The sequence below is a fragment of the Mustela putorius genome, unplaced genomic scaffold, assembly GCF_011764305.1.
Source record: "Mustela putorius furo isolate JIRA1106 unplaced genomic scaffold, ASM1176430v1.1 tig00003858_pilon_pilon_pilon, whole genome shotgun sequence".
Lineage (NCBI taxonomy): Eukaryota > Metazoa > Chordata > Mammalia > Carnivora > Mustelidae > Mustela > Mustela putorius.
In genome coordinates this window covers 14,586,853-14,601,134 of record NW_025422010.1, presented here as the reverse complement: position 1 = coordinate 14,601,134, position 14,282 = coordinate 14,586,853, and the positions used below count along the sequence as shown (strand labels likewise).

The following is a 14,282-nucleotide window of genomic DNA, read 5'->3' as shown; positions in this document are numbered from 1 at the left end:
CACCAAGGAAACAGCTCAACTTCCATATTCTGGGAAAAGAAGAAATGAAAACAGAAAACCTTGAACAGAACAGGAACCATTTTGATCTGCAGAACCCAAGTATATTTAAGAAAAAAAGCAAACCTCTGACGTTTTTTGAAAGAAATTAAGGCTTATTATTCAACAGACTGAGGGGAGGAAAAGATCATAAAGTACACAAGACTTACATTAAAGATCCTGATTTTATAACAGAATTACGTACATTATTGAATAATTAATGGCCTGTACCTCCCAACCTCAAAAAAACAAAAAGTTCACTATTATTCATATTATAGAGACTATTAAAAAGTAATACAGCATGCTAACTGAAGATAATTGGTATGAAATAACTTTCCCTTCAAATATGGGTTACTCTATCACAGACTTCATTTTTGGTGCTCTGAACTACCTGCGTCCCTTCCCTACTTTATCGAAGATTGGGAGGCACATTATGTACATGCATACAATTACTTTATTACCAGTTTTATTCTGCGGGTTACTTTGTGAGCAGAGATGTAGCATATGATTAAGCAACCACATGTGTCTTGCACAAAATTTAGAGGAGTTTATAAAGAGCATGTTAATGTGTAGTTAGTGAAAACAAGCCAGGCTTTGTCGCAGGTGAAATGGCTTTTAGGTACAAAATAATCCGTGTTATGGGTGATATACCGCTTCAAGGAACCGGATGGCCCTCCACATTCCCAGCATGAGAACGAAGTTAGAATGGAGTTTCACACAGTGGGAAATATCTAAGGAAACTCAGACTTGTGAAGATGACAAGGCTATGGGTGCACACAGAATCTGGATAAGTGGTGAAGATCTGTAAAATGACGGCTACAGAAGGTTAGCTGTCGCCTGGAGTCAGAGAAAATGATCACCTGGGGATGGAATCATCAAGCAGTACTAGAAGCTTTAGAAAATTACCGGAGAGGATGGTATCTTCCTTTATAACTTATTAAAAAATCCATTTTTATCTACCAAGTTATGCATAAGGAACTTACCAATAGCAGCTTTAACTTCAATCGCTTCTGAATCCTGTGAATATTCGCTAAGTCCAGCTGCATTCACTGCTCTAACCCGGAAGATATAACTCTGACCAGTCGCCAATCCATGGCAAGTAAATCTAAAAGGAAAGGAGGGGGAAATTAGACAAGATGGTTTTAGCTTAACTGAATGATCTGGCTTTATAAAAACCATTTGTTTTCTAAAAGGAGGAAGCAGAGGGACAGAGATCAGGTAACGTTTATGCATTAGACAAGAAGGAAGCTACTTAGGGCAATTTTCTAAACTCCCTCCATCAAACAATGCAGAGTCCTGGCTTTTTCCTTTTCTGAGCCTTTGGTGTGTACATCAGTAAAATGGATATAATAATGCCTCCATAATAATTTTTGTGTAAGATTGGCCAGAAAAGGTATTTAAAGTGCCTATTTCAGGGCCTGGCATATAAGAGGCATTTAGTAATAGGTGGTACTAATATTATTAAAGGCTATTTCAGGTATATACTTGTGACTGTAAGGCATTGGCTGCTCCTTGTTATAGAGGCCTAGTAGTCCCTGCTTCCCTGCATTCCAGGGAGGTATAATTACTTGAGAAATTACACTAGAATCTGAAAATAAGATGAAATATAGATTACCATTTAGATCTAAGGATCCTGTAATGAGGTGTGAATTCATGGGCAGTTTTACACATAAAACAACCTTACTCCTTAATAGCTATTATGGCTATAAGTAGCTATTCCATGAATCACTCTAACATTTTAATCCATCCTGAAGACTATAACCAGAGGAAATAACAGGTCTGCTAATGACTCTATCACCATTAGTAATGTTGGACTATTTAATGAAGGCAGTCATAAATTAGGCCAATCCTTCAGGTCAGCTCAGTTCAGCAAATATTTATTGAGCACTTCAGTGTTCCAGACACTGAGCTAGGTATTGTGGACACAAAGATGAATAAAAAATGGTGTCTGTCCTTGAGAAGTTCTTATCTGTTTGTGGAAAGGCAGACCCTGCCTAACCCTCTATAAATATTTCTATATGGTCCCAGGAAAAGGCTGGGAATGCACAGAAAAAGTGAAATGAACAAATGGGCTAAATGAATCTCTTGCTTTCTCCCATTCATTGATTTGCCTCTATTCTCCTGTTCTACAAAAGAAACAACTCATCCTATGGGGGTCCTTGGAGTTTGATGTGGTCATGCCAGAAAATAGCAATCCTATTTGGCAATTTTGGGGGTGGAATTCTCCTCTCAGATTAGTTGTAAATCAAAGGAGTCTCAGAGTTTGGTTGCAGGTCAGAATTCATCATCAACCGGCAAAGCTGATTGATAAAATATTTGAAAGCAAGAAAAAATAACTCTCTTCAGATTAGAAACAGATATAAAGAAGTTGCAAAGTATTCTGAATGCCCCTCTGTTGGTGTTACTGTGTCCTTAGCACTGAGTTTAACCATGTTCAGAATTTGTAAAATGCTGATAGTTCTTTCCTGTTCACTTAAAATGCTTAGGGGAAGGGAGCCTAGGTGGCTCAATAGGTTATGCATCCAACTCCTGATTCCAGCTCAGGTCATGATCTCAGGGTTTTTGAGACTGAACCCTGCTTATGATTCTCTGTCTCCCTCTCCCCCTGCACCTATACCACACCCTTCTCTTTAAAAAATAATTAAATAAATAAAATGCCTGGGTACTTTATGTCAGCTAGAGTCTACTAGATCCTTGAAATTTAGTATCACACCAAATATTAAAGACCAGAACAGAGGGGTAAAAAGGACAAATGGTATGAAGAAAAAGAATCAGAAAAATACCATAAAATGAATTCATCATAGCTGGCATTAGTGTTTCTAAGTGTTCAAGATCATAAGTAGGCTTTTTTTTCCCAAATATATGGCAGTAGATTATGTTCAATTTTAAATTCATTTGGGTATTTAAAGTATAATGTTTTATTTTTTTATTTTAAGATTATATTTTTAAATATAGATTTAAGATATATTTATTTTTAAGATTATATTTATTTATTTGACAGAGAGAGAAAGACAGCGAGACAGGGAAGGAATACAAGCCAGTGGAGAGGGAGAGGGAGAAGCAGGCCTACCGCAGATCCCAGGATGCTGGGATCATGACCTGAGCTGAAGGCAAATGCTTAACGACTGAGCCACCCAGGTGCCTCTAAAGTATAATGTTTAAAAAAAAACAAACTCCCTCTATTAGATATTTGTGCTGCTCTATGGGTCCATGGCTGCATTTTCTCTCTTTTTTTCGGGGGGGGGGATCATAATTTTATTTTAAATTAAAAATTAATTTCTTATTTTTATTTTTTATTATGTTCAGTTAACCAATGTATAGTACATCATTAGTTTTAGATGTAATGTTCAATGATTCATTTGCTGTGCATTTCCTCTTCATAGCCTCCCTGCTCTAGAGTCAAAAGGCTCCCCACAGCACCCCTCTACCCCAACATTGCGGTTACCGTGGGCCCTTCACAGGGTTGTTGTTGCAAGGCTCCCACTTGCCCGAGCCAACAATGCTTGACTCTATGTAGTAGCCGACCAACTCTTTAGCATCTTTGGATTCCTCCCACGAAACTACCACTGATGTGTCTGTATTTCTGCTTGGGATGATTTTGCCTGGGGGCTTGGGGATATCTGACAAAGGAGGAAAATAATGATCAAACTCAGGGTGGTTTCAAAAAATTTGATCTTATCACATATGAACATACACACATACATATATAAATTTTATATAAGTAATCATATCAAACACAGTTGTTTTATTTTATATTTGTTAAAGCAGAAAATTTAAAAAATTAATATGTTATTTTGGGGGCATAATGAAAATACTCCAGAAAAAAAATACATTAGCAATATTGTTGAAACTCCTGGAGAAGTTTACTTTTCATAATTTCATAGCTCATAATAATAATTTTTAAAATGTATCAGTCAGGTATAGTCATCAATTAAATTTATAATGTGAAAGAAGGATGCCACAACTTCTATTTCTGGATGGGTACATTCTAATGAGATTCTTGCTTTGGGGATTTTTTTTTTTCTTGAATTGAATTCAAATCAGTTTTGTTCAACCAAACTCTCTACTCACCAAGTTTGTCCCCTACCACCGTCACTTCCGTTGCCTCTGAGGGCTCACCAACTCCTGCTGAGTTAGAACAGCGGACACGGAAACGGTAGGATTTCCCTTCAGCCAGGTCGAACAGAGCAAAGCGAGGCGACTTCACAGGGAGCTCTGTGTTCACCCGCTGCCAGTTTTCTGTTCCTGCTTCACACTGCAGACCCAACAGAGAGACCCATTCACAGCACAGCAAGAATAGATGGGAACTTTGAGCCAGGCATCTGGCAGTCTTATTTATCAGTCAACAAACTACTTACCTGTTATGAGTGGAACTGAAGAAGCGATATGGAGGAAATTAGGAATGAAGCATTGTAGTCCAGAGGATTCTCTAAATCAAATATGTCTTTGGATTATTTGATAAATATGCTACTTTAATACTTCACTGACTTGTTAACTAAGATCATCGATCTACTTATAAAAGACTTTATTTTGAAGACAGTTTGGGATCAGATACTTTTCTAATTCTTTGTGAGGTAAATAGATTTATTATGCTACACAAAATCCTTAAATCTTCATTGTTATAAACTGTTTCATTTTAATTGAGTGTTATTTAATGACTCATAATCTCATTCTGGTCTGTACTCAAATACCACTTCCTCAAAAAAGCCTTCTTGATCACTCTCTGCCTAGTCTATCAAAGAATCTAAAAGAGTTCTTTGTTCCTTTCTCATCATGCTCTATCCCTTACTCTGCTTTCTTTTTTTCAAAATCAGTTATCTGTATTTGAAATTAAGTTATTTATTTGTCATCTCCTCAATGAAATGAGTTCAGGGAGTTGTCTTGTTCCCTGTTATACCCCAGAGCCTAGAATTGTATCTGGCACATACCAGATAATCAACAATTTTTTTTTTCTGAATGAATGAATTGTTTTGAATTAGAGTTTCTTTTTTCCTTCCCTATATTTTAGAATAAATAATGGGAAAAACTAAATTTAAAGCAATTCTTTTCTTGGAACTAAAATGATCTAGGGTGACTCTGAAATCCTTAAAAGGATGTGGTATTGATTTGCTCTTTGGTAGAGAATATAGTGAGAAAACTACCACTGGTCTTCAGTAATCCTTTATCCTGCCTATTTGAATGCTCAATTTTGCCCCAAGGTTAGCAGAAGTGATTTTGCTTCAGAACTTTTAAACATTTTCAAGAGACTTTTCTAGAAATCCAACCCTCATGATACAGTGACCAACTGAAAAGATGATACACTGTTGGGACTATAAGAATACTGATATATTGCTTGGCATAACCTTCATTGACTTGAAATGGAGGCAATGTGGTATCGTGCAAAGGAACCGGAGGCATTCATTGCAGTCTTAGCTTTGTTAATAACAAGATATGTGACCTTGGAAAAGTCATGTGAGTATTCTTTGGTCTCAGTTTCATCATTCATAAAATAAGCAAATGTGACAAGGTAACCTCTAAAGTCCTTTGTAGAATCTTCCACGATTATGTCATTATTGGTGGGAGGGTAGAAAGGATAAATTCCCCCTAAACAGTCCATCGCTGCTAACTGAGGGATGAAATTCTCCCAGACCTTTAATCCTTTAGTTTAGGGCTTTGACTCATTTTGACACATTCTCCCCTGGGGAACATATAACAATTATCAGTCATTTATACTTTCATTATAAAAATAATAGCTGCCTTTTCACTATGCTAAGAGCTTTATGGCATTGTAACTTTTTAATCCTCTCAACTATGCTCTGAATTTGTGGGGGTAGCACTGAGTGAGTATCCCAGTTTTCCAGAGAAGGCAGGCTTGGGAAGATTGAAAGGCAAGTTTTTAATCACAGCCTCACATACAGTATATGAAAACTGAGCCAGACTGCCCAGGTTCAAATCCTAGCTATGTCTCTGTGTGACCCTGAGCAAACTGTATGCCCCATCAATGCCCTCTATTAAATGCCAACCATTCCAGGGCTCACAAACATGGTAGAACGGGGCATAAGGTGCAGCCATACAAGGCAAGTTTGTACTATATGTGCATGCAATTTCTGGAAACAAGTTCTATAAAGAGGTGCAAGCTTGGGGGTTACTGAAGAAGCACATTCCCATGGGCATCCACATTCTGGGGAGGAAAACAAGCTGCAGGACAAGAGCATGTGAAACGTTGCGCTTTAGAAAGGTCAACACGTTAGAAGCTGCTTTTTATCAGAAATAACCTGAGACTCAGCTGAGTAGGATGGTTTGACGTTTGGATAATTCTTCTGTAAATGTGCCCTAGTCTCTGGGCATGTTCTGCTTCCCCAGTATGTCAACATCCTGGGCCTTTCATATATGTCAGCAGTGCCTAGAGAGACCTGTCTACTCACACTGCACTCATAATTGTTCCCTCTGTTCCAGACTAATAGGTTCACTGGTGGAATAACACTTAACACTTTTTAATCACAGCCTCACATACATTTAGGTCTAGGGAAGTTATAGATTTTCCTGGAGAAATTAGAGTTTATATGACTAGAGGAAATGTTCAACGGCAGCTAAAGTTGACTCATCTAAAGAAAATGCCTCAGTGGTAGGTTGTTACTATGTCATTACTGTAGGAAGGATGGTAATTATTGTCACAGAGCTTATTCAGAACTCTTTTCCTGTGGAGCATTTCAAAAAGATTCAGTGAAGGGTATGTATTAAGCACACCAGGAAACAAACATTTTCCACTCTAGTCTTGTCCTCTATTTAAAAAAAATACAGGAAAAAAATTTAAATCAGGAATGCTACTCAAGTTATATTTAATTTGAGGCTAACATCTAGAAAATATACAAATTAATACCAATAAGACTTTAAATATTATTTTGGTAAAATCAGACTCTTTTGAAAGATGCCTATATTGCATGTTATAGAGATACTCCATTTATTGTTACCAATTTGCTAGGGATCAGGAGAAGTGAGGCGTGCTCCTCAAAGACATGAACTAAATGTCTTTATCAAGGAAATAAATTAATAAATTTATTAATTAAAATAGGAAAACCACAGACCCTAAAATTTAGTTTTAGTATAATTTTCTCTGAGGATCTGAAATAACTAAAAGGCCATAAAGATAGTCATCTTTGCTTTTATGTTGTTACCTGATTTGCAGATATTTGCATATTTGCACACACTTATGTATCTACAATATCTATTCTCTTATAATAATTGCCAGGGAAGGTGACCTAGTAGGTGTTCTGAAATTGAATGATCAGAAAACCATTAAGGATGAAAGAGAAAAGCTCTTAGGAAAATTAACTGAGCTACATGATATTTGCCAAATAAAGACCTTTTCTACAATTTTGCTATGAAAGTAAAATGTCAAGTAAATGATAGCTTATTGTGCTATCACAAAATTTTATAAAAACAAATTACACACAAAAAAGTACAGCCAATTGTTTCATTCATTGTTCTAAAAAAATGGTGTGTTAAAAATAAATAAAATGGTACGTGGCTGTTATAAAAATGTAAACATTCTTACAGATAACATAAAATAAACTTACTTTTGTTTCATTTTTCAATTACATCTTAATCGAGACTTTCTTAACAAATGGATTAGAATCTCATTTTAAGCAAATTCTCTTTAAATGCCCTTTGCCTGGAGCAGTGAGGCCTTACCTAGCCATCATTCCTCCTGCTGCACTTGCAACTGGCCACTTCCCACAAATAACACCCTATCCAGGTCGTGGCTCACCTCCATTTTCTGGGTAGAAATACTTACTACAGCTGCCCAGGTAAATGATGGATTCACATATAATTCTCATCATTCCACCCATTTTAGGCTTTCATTATATGCTGCCCTCTCTAACATAATTACAATAAAACTGTAAGATAGTTGAGAGAAAGCACTAGCCAGGGTCTCATGCTGTTTTGTAATTCCTGATGCCACACTACTATCTACACTGGAGTAGTACTAGCCAAGTGCATGGCAACACATAAGGACTTTCTCTAACTCTCCAGCTCTTTGACGGTATTCTGAAAGTACTATAACTTTTATTCCTCTGGCTCATCTACCCTCATGAATGTTCATTTCTGACTGCGGAAGACAAGTTGTAGGGAAATGAAAAGCCATTACTAGAGGAAGGGAGACAAAGGGAGTGTCTAGAAAACAGGGCCATATGAACAAACTACAGTTTTAGGAACATTTCTCTGCTTAGAAGGGTCATAATTTGGGGTCTGTGAACCTCTTAGAAGTCTATGGGTGAGCTCCATGGATCCAGAAGCCCCCTGAACTTTCAGGCAAAGTTCCATGTGATATACATTTTTTGGTGAAGACTGTTTATAGTTTATAAGGGTTTAAAGAGTTCGGGACGCAATGGAAATTTAATCTCTATTTCTTTAAAGAAATCTTTAAGAAGAGGCCTGAGGTAATAATGTTGATCCCAGGATCTTACCTTTTCCACAAAGTACAGAATGCCCTCGTGGCCACGCTGGCCAGGGGGCTTCCAACTTAGCACCACATAGCTCCGGGTAGCCTCTGTGACAGAGAGGTCTGTGGGGGGGCCAGGAACAATACCCTCTGAAAAACAACAAGGAAAAGTGAAAAGCACACACCCTGGGAAGACCAGCATATGCAGAGAGTCATAGATGTTCCTCTCCCACTGGAGAAAGAGTTCATTACTGCTCCACAGTATAAAGAACTACCTCATCTCTGAAATTCTTCCTAAAACATTCATTCATTCATTCAAAGCCACAATTTTACTTTCCTTGCTTGGCAATTTTGATTTTCTTACTGCTCCTAAAAAACAGTAATGACATAAGTTATACTTTCTAGACATCCTATATCAGCTTTTCATAGAATATCTTTTCAAGGATGTTCAGATAGCAAACAAACTTGGAATATAAAGATAGTATATTCTCTAGGGCAGAAAGTTGACTTGTTTTCTCACCAGGAGAGTAAAGATAATGCCCTTCTCCAGAGAAAGCTTGGGCACAGGGTTTGTCAGATGTAACATCTATCTACTGCGTGTACAGCATCCATCTGTGCTGCTCCCTACCACCCTGTGGAACTTGGCGGGGGGACAATGCAAAGGAAAGTAATGAGAACAGGAAGCTCGTGCTGTCTAACTGTGCTGTGACTAAAGAATCCTTTGTCTCTGACCTAGGAATCTCTTATCTTTTACCAACATCAATGAAACTGTGGTATGAAACGTATTAGTTTGTAAGTAGGGCAAAACTTTAGACCCTCCACATCCAATAACTAAAATACCAAGCAAAATACATGGAACAACTATGTATAGACATTGGATATTAGCTGGCTTAGGACAATGATTCCTGATAGAAGAGTAACAGATTAGGTGAGCTCTACCACTGTCCTAGCTTATTGTCTGGAGAGAATCTCAAGACAGCAGCTCAGGAAGAGGAACCCAAGTAGAACCTGGGAGTCTCCCCAAGTGGAGGAGAAGAAGCTGGAATTCCAGAAAGGGAAGGTACCTACAGAGAGAGTCACAAGGATGAATACTGGAGGAAAGGGCTGCACAGAGAAGGAGGCTTCAGAGATGTTCAGAGGGTACCTCTGGAGTGCTCACCTGAATACTAACCAGCACATCAATGTGAGAAAACCACCTGAGGTGGAGGAAAACCCACACAACAGAACTGAAGAGAATAAACCTCAAAGCTCTCAAAGGACCTGGGAGAGTCCATATTCCAACCATTTAGAGTGGAAATCTCCTAATTCACAGGCATCTGGTAGAGTACTACTCAGAAGGCTATTCCTCTGTAGTATGGCCAAATTATGCCTCAGCTAAAGTCTGTTCTGATTTCACTTAACAAAAGCAAGCCTTGAAAGATCAAATCATTTCCCCAGAACAAAGCTCAAGAGCATTTATAAAAACTTAAAAACATCCAGCACCAAACAATGTAAATTCAAAATGTCTGGCATCTCATGAAACGTTATTAAGTACGCAAAGGAGCAAGAAAATACAGCCCTTTCTGGGGAGAAAAATCAGTCAATGAAAACAAAACCAAAGATGTCACAGATTATAGAATTAATCAACAAGGATATAAAAACAGTTATTGTAAGAACAGTCCATATGTCCAAAAGGGCAAAGATTAAACATGTTGAATAAAGACATGGAAAATATAATGACACAGTAGCAGAAAGTATCTGAAATGAAACACAGAAAGCAAATACACTGAAAGGGAAAATGAACACAGCATCAGTGACCCCTGGTTTCAAGTAGCATATAACTGGAGTTCCTGAGGTAGAAAAGAAAGAAGGGGTACAGGAAAAAAAACAACGTTTAAAGAAATAATGCTGAAGAATTTTCCAAAGCTGATGAAAATTGTAAACTCACAGAATCCAAGGAACTTGTACACCGCAAGCACAAGACACATCAAGGAAACCACACTAATGCATATCACAAACAAATTTCTCAATCCCGTGACAAAAAGAATCTGTTAAAAGCAGGTAGAGAGAAGAAGATACATACTGAGATAAGAATAACAATAGTCGGGACGCCTGAGTGGCTCAGTTGGTTAAGCAGCTGCCTTCGGCTCAGGTCATGATCCCAGCGTCCTGGGATCGAGTCCCACATCGGGCTCCTTGCTCAGCAGGGAACCTGCTTCTCCCTCTGCCTCTGCCATTCTGTCTGCCTGTGCTTGCTCTCTCCCCCTCTCTTTCTCTGATAAATAAATAAAAAAATCTAAAAAAAAAAAAAAAGAATAACAATAGTCATTCTTTTTTTTAATATATATTTTATTTATTTATTTGAGAGTGAGCACAAACAGCAAGGGATAAGGAGAAGCAGCAAGGGATAAGGAAAAGCAAACTCCTCATTGAGCTGGGAGCCCAGTGCGGGTCTAGAGCGCAATGCCTGGAGCCCAATGCAGGTCTCAATCCCAGGACCCTAAAATCATGACCTGAGCCAAAGATAGGTGCTTAACTGAGCCACCCAAGTGCCCCAACAATGTCATTTTTATAGTGCACATTTGCACTATAGTGGACCATCATTTCTAAAGTACTGAAAGAAAAACTGTCGATCTAGAATTGTACAACCAGTGAACGTCTATTTCAAAAAGAAGGATGAAATAGAGACTCTTTTAGACATACAAAAATAAAATTATTCATAATCAGCAGGACTGCACTACAAGCAATATTAAAGGAAATGCTTCATGTACAAAGGAAGTGGTATCAGATAGAAATCCAGATCTACACAAAGAAATGAAGAACAAAAATGATAAAAATATGAGTGAATACTGAAAAGTTTTTTCTTACTTTTAAATTTCTTTGAAAGATAAGTGACTATTTGAACCAAAATAATAGCATTGTATTGTGCAATTTGTAATACACAAATAAAATCCATGCAATAACAGCACCAAGGCTTGAAAGGGGAAATGGGATAATGCTGTTTTAAGTTCTTACAACTATACATGTAGTAGTATAATCTTACTTGAAGGAGGTTGTGATAAGACATATATTAAAATTCTAAACTACTATAATACAAAACAAAGAATTATTGTTAATAAGATACCATGGCGAAAATGGGATAATAAAAAAGTACTCAATCTAAAAGAAAGTAGAAAAAAAAGGAGAAAGGAAACAAATGGATTGATAGAAAACAAATAGCAAGATGGTAGATTTAAATCCAACTGTATCAATAATCACACAAAATGTAATTGTTCAAACATTCTAATAAAAAGGCAAAGATTACCCAACTGGATAAAAACCAAGACCCAGCTACATGCTGCCTACAAGAAATACAATGTAAATATAAAGACACACATAGGTCAAAAGTAAAAGGATGGAAAGCATATGCCATGCTAATACTAATTTAAAAAAAAAAAACCCTTGAATGATTATATTAGTATCAAAATAGATTTCTAAGCAAAAAACATTACCATGGATAAAGAGTGTCACTTTATAATAACAAAGTGGTCAATTCATAAGAAGATATGACAATCAAAATGTTTATGCATGAATAACAAAGCCTCAAACAGTATGAAACAAAACCTGGTAGAACTACAAGAAGAAAAAAAATAAATCTACCATCCGGTCAGAGATTTCACCAATACGCTATTAACTGATAGAACAAGAAGATCGGATAGTTGAAATCCCAGTAGGTTTTTTTATAGAAAGTTGAAATCCCAGTAGGTTTTTTTTATAGAAAGTGATAAAGCTTTTTTCAAATTTATGTGGAAATGCAAAGGCAGCATAGCCAAAACAACTTTGGGGGAAAAAAATAGAGGAGTAAATATTACTTAATTTCAAAACTACAAAGCTTTTAAAATTTCTTATTCATTTATTTGTTTATTTATTTAAAACTGGAAGCTTAAAAACAACAACAACAACAACAACCTAAAGCCACAGTAGTCAAGATATTGTGGTTGGTGTAGAGAAAATAAAATTGACAACAGAGATTTTAGAAATAGATTAAAAAAAAAATGCAACCAATTGATTTTGGCAATGGTGCCAAGGCAATTCAATGGGAATGGATAATCTTTAACTGATTGCTGAAATCACTGGATAGCCATATGCAAAATATCCCGATAATGATAACAACTTAAGACCCTTACTTTGCATAATATAGAAAAAATTAATTTGAAATGGAACGTAGATTGAGATCTAAGAGCTAATGCTATAACATTTCTAGAATAAACAGGAAAACTAAGTAAACTTGATTTGGCAAAGATTCAAATATGATGCAAAAATGGCAATATACATAAAAAAGGTTTCCAACAGTATTAGGGAAATGCAAATTAAAACCACTATGCACCCACTATGAAACATCATTACTGGTGATAATGTGGAACAAATGGAATTCATATACTGCTGATTGGAATGTAAAATGGTACAAACGTCTTCGAAACAGTTGGCAGTTAAAAATTAAACATATACAGACAACTGACAGAATGGGAGAAGATATTTGCAAACGACATATCAGATAAAGGACTAGTGTCCAGAATCTATAAAGAACTTAGCAAACTCAACACCCAAAGAACAAATAATCCAATCAAGAAATGGGCAGAGGACATGAACAGACATTTCTGCAAAGAAGACATCCAGATGGCCAACAGACACATGAAAAAGTGCTCCATATCACTCGGCATCAAGGAAATACAAATCAAAACCACAATGAGATATCACCTCACACCAGTCAGAATGGCTAAAATCAACAAGTCAGGAAATGACAGATGCTGACGAGGATGCGGAGAAAGGGGAACCCTCCTACACTGTTGGTGGGAATGCAAGCTGGTGCAGCCACTCTGGAAAACAGCATGGAGGTTCCTCAAAATGTTGAAAATAGAACTGCCCTATGACCCAGCAATTGCACTACTGGGTATTTACCCTAAAGATACAAACGTAGTGATCCAAAGGGGCACGTGCACCCGAATGTTTATAGCAGCAATGTCCACAATAGCCAAACTATGGAAAGAACCTAGATGTCCATCAACAGATGAATGGATCAAGAAGATGTGGTATATATACACAATGGAATACTATGCAGCCATCAAAAGAAATGAAATCTTGCCATTTGCAACAACATGGATGGAACTAGAGCGTATCATGCTTAGCGAAATAAGTCAAGCAGAGAAAGACAACTATCATATGATCTCCCTGATATGAGGAAGTGGTGATGCAACATGGGGGCTTAAGTGGGTAGGAGAAGAATAAATGAAACAAGATGGGATTGGGAGGGAGACAAACCATAAGTGACTCTTAATCTCACAAAACAAACTGAGGGTTGCTGGGGGGAGGGGTTTTGGGAGAAGGGGGTGGGATTATGGACATTGGGGAGGGTATGTGCTTTGGTGAGTGCTGTGAGGTGTATAAACCTGGTGATTCACAGACCTGTATCCCTGGGGATAAAAATATATGTTTATTAAAAAATTTTTTTAAAAATTTAAAAAAAAAAAAAACATATACGGGCACCTGGGTGGCTCAGTGGGTTAAAGCCTCTGCTTTTGGCTCAGGTCATGATCCAGGGTCATGGGATCAAGGCCTGCATCGGGCTCTCTGCTCAGCAGGGAGCCTGCTTCCCCCTCTCTCTCTCTGCCTGCCTGTCTGCCTACTTGTGATCTCTGTCTGTCAAATAAATAAAATCTTTTAAAAAAAAATTAAACATATACCAAAAAAAAAAAAAATTAAACATACACCTACCATATGACCTATCTGTCCAACTCCTAGGTATTTATCCAAGAAAAATAAAAAGCATAAGTCCATACAAACACTTAATAAGGATGTTCATAGAAGC

The 14,282-nt window shown here is 37.2% G+C and overlaps 1 protein-coding gene across 8 annotated transcripts in view; it reads right to left on the bottom strand.

Moving 5' to 3' along the window:
- The window catches only part of MYOM1 (myomesin 1), a 159,867-nt gene that overhangs the window by 57,201 nt on the left and 88,384 nt on the right, over positions 1-14,282 (bottom strand). For all 8 annotated transcript variants that reach the window (XM_045065410.1, XM_013051430.2, XM_013051431.2 and 5 more), the window contains 4 exons: positions 8,484-8,608; positions 4,108-4,291; positions 3,482-3,656; positions 1,020-1,141 (listed from right to left, as the gene is read on the bottom strand). In XM_045065410.1, the coding sequence (XP_044921345.1) occupies positions 1,020-1,141; positions 3,482-3,656; positions 4,108-4,291; positions 8,484-8,608 (606 nt within the window). The remainder of the gene's footprint in view (positions 1-1,019; positions 1,142-3,481; positions 3,657-4,107; positions 4,292-8,483; positions 8,609-14,282) is intronic.